Here is a 10,465-nt window from a genome sequence, read left to right on the forward strand (position 1 = left end):
TYCACGTTCACATGCACAAGATCTCTTGGTTTGCCTCACACTGGTGACTGGGTGAGGAGGTAAATTAGAGAAAAACAGAAATGGGTAACATGAGAAACTCTGATTCCCGACTCAAAACATCCAAACCAAACAGCCATGGTAGTTACAAACAYGAAGACTCTCCTAATTACAGAACTGAGGAACAAGCAACAGAATAGAGCCAAATGCTCAATATTCAGCAACTGCCTCCCCAGCCCCTCCCAGTGCCCTCCCTCAGGCCACTCCTCTGTGCTCACCTGAACATTCTGCACCGGGCACTCCTTCTTGGCCAGTTTGAACGCAAAGTAGGAGACCTGATAAATGTCAGGTCTCTTATCAGGGTCTGGCTCRAGCATATACCCTTGAAGAGACAGAGATGCAATATCAGAGCAACAGGACACACAGATGCAGCTGTGGCAGCACATCAGGCTTGATACAACAAAGGAATTTTTTATGCTGAGGGTGCTGAGCCCTTGACACAGGGTGCCCAGAGAAGCTGTGGTTGCCCCTGGATCCCTGGAAGTGTCCAAGGCCAGGATGGACAGGGCTTGGAGCAGCCTGGGATGGTGGAAGGTGTCCCTCCCATGGCAGGGGGTAGAACTGGATGAGCTTTATGGTCCCTTCCAACCCAACCACTTCCATGACTCTACACTTGGCACAGCCAGGGTGTCCCGTCTCCTTCAAAGCATAAGGTCAGTGCAGGCTCAGCAGGGCTGAGCTGACTGTGGGCTCAGCTGGGAACAGGGCAGGACAGTCAGGATGGACCAGGACATATTTTCCAGCAGAGCTGTGACCAATGTGCAGCTGGTACCAAAGCCTCTGGGGCAAGGAGGGGAAATGCTGTCTGGTCAGGGAATAGCACTGGGTTGGACTGGGCACTTCCAAGTGAACCCACATGAAAAGGGCTCGATCCAGCTCCAGAGTGTCAGAGGGGCAGCCACAGACACCACTGCAGATACCCCCACATAAGCAAAGAAAATACCAGACTGCTCTGCAAACACACCCAACTCTGTGTGAATCAAGACTGTGGCTAGGAAAAGAGAAAAAGCAAATGCTGTGCTGGAAACAAGAGAGCTGCCCCAGCTTTGCCAAGAGTAGTGCATTGTACACTTTATTGCACGTTCACTATAGTCAGTGTGTTATTTATAAATCATTTCAGTTCTGTTTCCCAGTTCACAGAAGATGAATTCTTATCACTAGCCTAAGTCACTGCGGTCTTTTCAGTTCCTTACCCAAACAGATTTATTACTGGAGAAATACGTTTCTGCATAAATAGGCTTATTGTGCAAATTTCTGTAGGACTCAAACCAAATGGTTGTCTGTGTTGCTGCCTTTCCACAGAGCTCTCTCCAGCCTGGCCAAACARGAATCTCTTTGTCATGACTGTCTCTACAACAGTGATCTCCTAAGCTACTAAAAGATCACTTTAACCACCCATGTGCAAGCAAGCTTCCTGAAAAGAACAGAAAAACTTCTGGTTTTACTGTARGGACAGGGGAGATAAGACCAGAACCCCTGTGTTTTTTTGAGCTCTGGCAATGGGTTATGGCACCGTCAGACACTCACGGATGAGGCAGTGCATGTCCTGGGAGTGCCGGGAGTTGTCTGGAATGGTGAAGTTGCCATCACAAATGGCCACCTGGCTCTCCCCAAAGGGCAAGGTGAAGTAACACAGCTTGTACAGCAAACAGCCCAGGGCCTGGAGAGAGAGAGACAACAGGGCAAGGATTTACCAAACAGAGCCAAGCCGGGCACGGCACAACTCCAACAGCAAGGCAGGAAGCAGGGAGGGTCCTGGTGATGTCAGGGCTGCACCAACACCCTGGGAGAGACCTGAGCCAGGCACAGCTCCAGGGGAAGCTGAATCCATGCAGAGCTCTCCCTTGTTAGGCTGAGACACTGATGTGGGGGATTGTTCATCATTGCACTCCCCACAGCTCTGCAGAGCGTGACCCTTCCAGTCATTAAACAGGCAAAGTCTTTCTACCACACACTGGGAAGAAAGAGTAAAGTAATAGCACAAATAAATGGCAACCATCATCCTTAATACATTTATTCTGACAAAGAGAAACCCAAACTGTTTTCAAGATTAAGTTGAAACAACCTTTCAACTGTTATAAATAAATGCCAGGGAAGTACAGCTCATTCTGCAGCCTGCCAGGCTCTACCACCCTTCCCTTCACTGCCATGCTGCTTTTGGCTGCAAGAACCACCACCTATTGCAAAAGAAAACAGTTTTTTGCACAAAGGACTAATTATGAAACACTCCTACCATCTCAGAGGGGGGAACAAGAAACATTTCCTAATCCTAAGCAACTCATGATCAGCTCATCTCTTTTGTCACAGGGTTTCACAATTAAATTGCTCTCTGCTTTAAAATAATCTTGATAAGATTTAAGGCAAAGGGAGGTTTCCATCAGGACAAGCACTGAACAGGCCTGGAAGCTGAGGCCACACCATGCTCACCACYACACACAGCTCTGGAAATGCTCCAAATGTCACTGGAACAGAAGTCCTGCCATGCCAGGAAGAGCAGAGCCTTTGGATCTCCTTCTTYCCACATTATCACAGGAAGGAGTGCAAATCCTGCTTCTCCTCTGACTGCCTTTGAGGCCCAGACTGTCTTTTCCTGCTGTCCCAGCTGTGACATACCCTCCTACTCACTCCAGGCCAGTAACCCTGCACAATGCAGGGTCTGATCCTACAGAGCCCATGGTGAAACGTGCTCCTACAGGAGCTGCTGTTTCCCCAGTTCCACCCAGAATCACTGAGGACAAGGGACTCTTCCAGAAGATCTAACACCAGCAATTCTCCCTCTTGTATACACAGAACTACTGAAAATACATCAAAACCCTCTTTTTCTGCTTCTGCCATGTTACTTCCTAGCTCCAGGCTCTGAAAACCACAAAACATGCTCCCAATTAGTATYTTAAACACTTACAAACATGTGCTGAATTGCCACTACACTCCAAACAGCACAGGCTCTTCTTCACCTATGTCCCACCCAAAGATGCCTTCCCAGCCTGATCAGGTTAGCCAGGAATGCATTCCACCACAGMTGGATTTTACTCTCACCATGAAGAGCATGGCAGGACTGCTCTGATCATCAGAAACAGTGTAGAAGTTTGGCCCTTGGCCAGTTTGACAACTCAGCCCTGTGTTACACAGGATTAGCACACTACTGCTGCTGAGGRCAAGGTCCATTTTCTCAGGTTTCTMYTCAATTCTGACCAGAATTGAGAATTTGATTTCACATACTTACAACCCAACCCAGACACAAGAAGCCACAATACTCTGAATTTTCTGTTTTAACTCTTAAGATATGAAATCACATTTGCCCTATTCAAACCTCGAGTTTCATACATCTCTAAACTCAAACCACACAGGAGGAGCACACACATCTTCTCCAGTGCCTCCCKGCTCAGCAGGAGCTCATCAAACACATCATAAGAGGAATTCTTTATTCAGAAACTGTCCAGGCTCTTAGAAAACGAGGCCAACCCAGTTTCCCTGCCATGGAATGAAAGCAGCTGCAGCCTGGCTGGAGGGTGCCCTGTGGTTTCCATACGTACCCATATGTCTGCTTTTGTAGTGATGAGTTTGCCACTGTATAGGTTGACCATCTCTGGTGCTCTGTACGATAACGTCGTGTACCTGCAGGGGAGGATGGTTCAGGGAGTTCAAAAGGGATATCAGATGCATTTTCACTAAGTCATAGYCCCAAAAATTCAAAATTCACTCTTMCTCTAATMATTTTAGRGAAAGGATGCTAAAGGTATCTGTCAGAAAAATCTTCTAACAGCATCACCTGCTACATACCTCAAACAATAAAACACCCCTCAGACTGCCCTGGGAAGTCAAAACAGTAACCACAATCCTTTCTAAAGTGCAGGATTCACCACAAAGCTGTACAGTCATTTTGAGCACCAGAACAGAAACAGTCAAGGATTCAAAGCATTAATAAGGTCAGTAATCAAATGTCCTCTTCAATGCCCTCAGTGTGGGGCTGCGGCCAACTGTATTACAGAGATTGTAACTAGCTGGATATGTGGATCCTAAAACATAGATTTCCACACCAGGACTCCTGCTCAGAGCCACAGTAAGTAAGTGAAGAGTCATTGTGTCCCTCAAACTACAGCAAGAATCTGCTGCATCTTAACAGATCACAACAAGCAGAAAAGCTGGAAACTGCTCCACAGATTATAAGGCTCTTCTGGTAAGATTTCCTACCAACAGGTCTATCATCTCTGCCTGCTGCTTATCCTGATCCCAGGAAAGMACTGCTAAAGGCAAAGGTTTTGTAAGCTTAAGTGTACAAATAGGGCATTCCAAGGGGACTGTAATGCCAGATTAGGAGCACTCYGAAAACTCCAGTCAAACAAATCTAGGAAATCCAGGCAGGTATAGCTGAATCCCAACAAAAAAAGAGTCATCCATACACATTGCTAAGTAGTCAGAARGTTGTATTAACAGGAGTGGCAAGCAGCAGTTTGACTTCAAAACTAAAGCAAGACCAAGGACCTGGAGAGTGCCCCATCCCTGATCCAGGTTCTATTGAACTGCAGGTGAACTCCCCCTTTTAAAAACCACCAAGGGGCACCAGAGATGCTGCCATGCCTTCTGCCTGCATGGGGCAGGAGGAGGAGCTGGATTTACACCTCCAAGACCTGAGAGTTGCCATGCAGAGCCGGGGATCAGCCATACACTCCCAAATCAGTGCCCAGATCCATGGGGAGCAGGAGCTCAGGGAAAATGGGATTGTGCCATCCCTGCCTGGAGCTCAAAGGAGCCAAAACAGATGAAGGACAGAGACAGCCTGACCCTGCACAGGACAGAACAGGTCAGTGCCTCATGGAGGAGGGGCTGCTTCTCTGCATTAATCTCAGTCTTCCAGGTCCAAAGCAATTACATCAAGCTCAATTTATTGTTTCACCTTCCCCAGGGCACTCATTCACCTRCAGCAGACACTGCCATGCAGCACAGCCAATCTGCTGCAACAGGCTGAATAAAATTAATCCCAGCACAAGAAAAAAATACCCTTCAAATACAAACTACAGCTGAGTTGAAAAGGCAAAGCACACTTACTTCTTGATCTCCTCCTCGACYGCATTCACCCCTTCTGTTTGAGGGTTCTGGAATTTGTTTGTAGCACTTCCAAAGTCACACAGGACATAGTGGCCACGGTCATGCAGCAGGATGTTTTCAACCTAGAAGCATCACAGACAGACACAGAATCACCCAGACAAAAAAAATATTCAGTTTGGGATTTTTTTCAAATGAGTCAAGGTTTTAAGTGCCTGAAGACATATCAGACATATCTGACATTAAAGCTTAATGTGACAGCAAAGAAAACAGGCATCAAAACTCTTGTCACATCTCCTAAAATAGAAGTCAAATCATGGAAGTGCAGTTATAACACTGCCTTCCATGCTGCCACTCCTCCCTTCTCTCCTGCAAGCACATTTCTCTGCCTCCTGTAAGACGTCAGGACAAGAACTCTGACCAGTGCCCCTGGAGTTCAACATTCCTGAGCTACTGGAGGCTGTGGTCTGGTATCTGAACTGAGAACAGGAAATCCAAGCTGTCCCCAGCTTTACAAAGTAACTCCTCACTGTCTGTGGGGCAGAGGAGAGGCAAACAACACACACACTTCCATCCTTTATGAAATTAAAACACATCTCCAGGTCTTTGCCTGCATTGTACCTGTGCCTGAGGGTCTAATTCAAAACAAAGCTCAGCTCATGCTCACATTTATTTGTTTGTTCTCAGAGTCTGCTGGGTGCCTTACAGTGCCCAAACAGGGGCTCAGCAGCAGAGGCTCCCCCAGACTGCTGAGAACACCTCTTTCTTTCAAATATTGAAAGAGGCAACTGAAACAAATGATGAAACAAACACCTGAGACAGCTGAAATAAATAAAACCAATAAATACAATCAGAAGAAACCTTCTCCTCAATACTCACAATTGTGCATTAACAAAAATCTACTTTGCATGCACCAAGACAATTGCCTGTTTCRACACACTTAAAATGTGTAAAACCCTGTGTTGAGATCTTTGCTTTGGCAGAGCATCCCTGTGTTCCAACTCCTCATCTGCACAGCAGCTTTAACAGCACGTTCTCCTGAGGGAACACACCTTTTTTTTTATGTCTTTATCTTCAATCAGTGTCAAATGCTCAGATACAACGAGATAAAACATACTGCTCATACAGCTCAAAAAAAATCACCACCTAAGCGTTTGCTAACAAAACCCTTTGGAAGGAGAGCTCCCCAACAAGGATGATCTTTACAAGAMGGAAAGAAAAAGGAGTCAGCATTTTAAGTATCAGAAAATGCAGCCAAATTAGAGCAGCTGAGGGGGAGAATGTTGGCTTGAAAGCAAGGGTTAAATACCCTCCTTCCCCCTCTGCCATCCATCTGCTTTGAATAAAGCACTGCACACAGATGTTCTCCCCAGCAGATCAACACTGGCAGCGTTATTCCCTGCTCCTAGCAAATACTCCTCCAACGTTTCCCCAAGAGTCCTCCCCCTTTATCTGGCTGAGAAATCTGAGGTGATTTTTCACTGAAACAGCCTGTAAGGTTTGTTAAACATCAGCACAGGACTATTCAGCAAYGAGGTTTGGTCAGCAAATGCCAAGAGAAGGAAAAAATAAACTGCAAAATAAAGAAATTACTGCTACCCACTGCCAGACCAAAGAAAAGTGTCTTTAAAAGGAGTATGGAGGTGTCTTTTTCTGGTCAAACACTCAGAAAGCTGCACTCCAGCTTGCTGAGAACTGGCTGCAGCCTTTGACACACCCAACACAGTAAGATTTAGTCCCCCAACAAAAGCCTTTAAAAGAGGTGATGAGCTGTCTTAAGTTTTGCTGGTTACAGGGTGTAGTTAGCTTCAGTCTTTCCAAAATAAATACTCTTTTTGCTAGGACAGAACTAAAGTAATAAAAACCACTACACAGATATGCTGGGGAGGGATAAGGACAGAGGTTTTCTTTAGTTATGGATTCTACACCCATGACCCTCTCCTGAGAGCAAYGGCTTCAAGGTCAGTCATTCCTAAGCTCAGGCAGTGATCTGGGAGGGATGTATGACCAGGACACACTTCCTGGCTGCTTTCCAGCACTGTCAGGTCTCTGAATTCAGAGATGTTTCAACTTCCTGCTCTCCCCTGGCAGTGCTCACKATTTACCTTTGAAAGCTGAGGCAGTGTTTGATGGCACAGAGTGGATGCCACGTGGCACTGACTGATTTTGGTACACTCCTGCCATGGMCAACACGAGGGTTTACTATGAGGGGACTGAGTAATTTGACATATCACACCTCTCCAAACAAATTCCAGGCAAAGGCTTGTTGGTGGCATCAGGGCAAGACTTGGCATTACAAAGARTGATGGAAGGCAGAGAGATGGAAACAGCACAGCAGGGTAACACTGTGAGGGCTCCTACAGGAATAAGAAACTACACCCTCATCCTGAGAGCACAAACTCCTGGGCATTGCAGAAAGTAGGGAAAGGAAAGAAGARGTTTGGCTCAACAGCATCCTCAGGGTTGACTGACACAGTTTCTGGGTGTGTCCTGCTGTGTGTCTGCTACAGGAAAAATCATCTTCTCATCTGCCATCCAGTCACCTGCTCCTGCAACCAGGTGGGTTCAGACTAGCATAAGCATCACTCATAGAAATAGKAGACCTCTCCCTGCAGAAATCAAAGCTGGTCCTAAACTGGTGCTTTGAACCACACAAGTTAAGGGATGTGGGACTGGAAAAACAAGGTTAAACACGAAACAAGTCATGCAAACAACTGCCACCAGGTGTAGGGTAGTTGTGTCATTTTATCATCAGCCCTAGGCAGATTTTTCCCTCTCTCCACCTCCCTAAACCCTGCTCCTCTCGGGTCTGACAAGTTTAATTTCTCATACAGACCCTGACTCAGCAGCAGGGACTTTGCAAGCACATGATAACGGGTTGCCATAAGGTTTGGYCATTTGTTCTTTGCTGTGAAAAGGCCCACCCTAAAGAGACAGGCATTGTTCTTATTATTCAGAGAGGAGGAGAAAAACAAACTTCTTAGGGACTGCCCTGCAACAGCAGTGGTACTTRAACCCTGAGGGTGAGGAAAATATCTGCAAGAACAAGCACAGGTAACCACTCAAGGCAAACCTATTGCCAGCAGGCTGAGTGCCTCACAGGGTCCWAASTGGGGCAGAGGCAGCACACAAGGGRCTTCCTCATTTTTGGAAAATTAAGCACCAATATACACCTGGCAACCAAAGCACATGAAACTAAACATCACAGCCCGTACAGCACAGCAGACAATGACACAGGACCTGAACCAACCACCAGCCCAAGGAGGGGACAGCTGAGCACACCCAGGATCTTTTTGGGTCCTTACTCACAGGGAGATGTCCCCTTTTGCCTACAGACATGCTGGGTGAAGATGCTGCTGTCCCCAGCTGTTGGTCACTTCCCACCTGCTGGGGACTGAGCAAGCAGGAGGCTGCTCTGCTTTACTCAAAGCCTTTGGGTTAATTCAAAACCAGAGCCAGGGGCCGCTGAAACTCCTCCAGCTGCGCTTGTGTGAAAGGGCCGAAAGCTCATTCACAGGATCCCTCCTGCTGGCAGAGCCCTCTGGRCAGGAACCTCCAGCACCAGAGCAACATCAAAGAGCTGGAAGGCAAAAAAGGCYTCCAAGCCCCAGACAACTGCCTGCAAAGGCAACATCTGCCCCCTTTTCAGCAGCATTATATTCACCCCAAGAAAATACCTACACCATGGATGTCCTTCCTTACACCCACAACTTGTACAGAACTTCTCTGGCCCATAATCCCTCTTGGCTTTGTAACTCTCCCTCACAGTATTACATTTTATCACAAAGTCAAAATATGTATTATATTATTAATTCTGTCTATTCTATTATTATTATAATATTATATTAATTCTGTTTTAGTACTTAGATCCCCAGAGGTCACCATGGCAGAAACAATACACTACTCAAACACAAAACATGTCTTCAAGCAGAGAAGAGCCTACTCTGACTCTGGACACAGCCTACAATAAATCAGGCCTTGCAAAACCTCCCTTCACYAAGGCAGGCAACGATGTGCTGGACACCAGCCCCTAACAGCTCATTTCAGCTGCAACTCAGGGCAAGGAACACTCCAGATCAACTCACTAATCCKGCACAGATGTCTCAGATTTATTTCCCTGCAATACACAGGGTTTGTTCTTCATTAAACTCCTCAGGGATTCACCAAGAAGGGCAAGGGTTAATGTCAGCTGGGGAGGGTCCTGTTCCTCATCCTCTCAGCCCAGTTTTCCCGACCTATCCGAACTCCTGCAAGCTGCCCACAGATTTCACAGCTTTAAATCCAGGTCTCAGATTGGTAAGGGATCACCTGTTTTCCCTAGAAAGAGACACACAAGTTGTTTCTATATCCAAACCGACTGAGCAGTGGCATCACCATCATTTCAAACATGCCAGMGCACACCAAACCCTGAGGATGTTTTCCCCTGCTCTACCTGGCACTCCTTGGCACACGTGACATCTCTGGCTCCTATAAAATAATGGCYAGTGGCACAAACAAACATCTGTGAGGGCTCTGAAAATAGAACCTGCCCCACAAAGCACATCTGAATTTCAAATGCACATGGCAGYCTCCTCCTTGGCTGAGTATTTTATTCTGCCATTTTATGAGCTCGATGAGAGCAAAGGGAACATCTTTTTGTTTGCTTGATTACAGGCATGGGATTTTTCCTGAGCTGTCCCTGCTGGCCCAGCTCTGTTCCCAGCTAAGCACAGAGAGTTTTACAATACACTTTCATGGTCAGAGCTCCAGATTCCACTTCCAAAAGGATTCCTGCCCCAAGGCAAACATTTCTGGAGGGCTCCTTTTAATCTGGGTCCAGGAAACAACGTCACAGCAAACTTTGTGTAAGCTACCTTAAATCAGCAGTCTTTCAGGTCACTGTGAATAATTCATCAGGTACATTCTGGCACGTGCACGAGCCACAATTATTCACAAACATTTGTGTTTCAGTACATCTATAGMTGGCAAACATATGGTAAGTAGCAATGAGAGACTCATTTCTTTTTTTATCTTCCAGCAGAGAGGTGTATTTATGTCCATACTCCTTCATTAGCAGCAGGAGAAGCACAGCACTGGGGTGTGGGCAGACACGGCAAGGAGAATGCACCCTCCCTGCTGCACCCCTGCAGCCACAGCTCACCTTGAGATCCCTGTGGATGATGGGAGTCTTGCACTGGTGCAGCCTGGCCACGGCCTCGCAGGTGTCACAGAAGATCTGCAGCACCTCGCTCTCAGTGAAGCCAGTCTGCAGGCGTTGGTTCATCAGGTTCACMACCTGCCCCCCTGGCAGGGACAGAAGCACAGCARTCACATCATTAAAATCCACATTCAACACATCATTTCACTACAACAGTAAAAAACAAAA

At 46.7% G+C, this 10,465-nt stretch overlaps 1 protein-coding gene across 13 annotated transcripts in view; it reads right to left on the reverse strand.

Moving 5' to 3' along the window:
• The window catches only part of AAK1 (AP2 associated kinase 1), an 85,354-nt gene that overhangs the window by 44,427 nt on the left and 30,462 nt on the right, over positions 1–10,465 (reverse strand). For all 13 annotated transcript variants that reach the window (XM_057384436.1, XM_057384435.1, XM_057384437.1 and 10 more), the window contains exons 5-9: positions 10,241–10,383; positions 5,104–5,225; positions 3,591–3,672; positions 1,585–1,717; positions 276–379 (exon numbers count right to left, since the gene is read on the reverse strand). In XM_057384436.1, the coding sequence (XP_057240419.1) occupies positions 276–379; positions 1,585–1,717; positions 3,591–3,672; positions 5,104–5,225; positions 10,241–10,383 (584 nt within the window). The remainder of the gene's footprint in view (positions 1–275; positions 380–1,584; positions 1,718–3,590; positions 3,673–5,103; positions 5,226–10,240; positions 10,384–10,465) is intronic.

Source organism: Malurus melanocephalus, unplaced genomic scaffold (assembly GCF_030028575.1).
Source record: "Malurus melanocephalus ecotype Western Australia unplaced genomic scaffold, MMel_1.1 scaffold_709, whole genome shotgun sequence".
In the NCBI taxonomy this organism is placed as follows: domain Eukaryota; kingdom Metazoa; phylum Chordata; class Aves; order Passeriformes; family Maluridae; genus Malurus; species Malurus melanocephalus.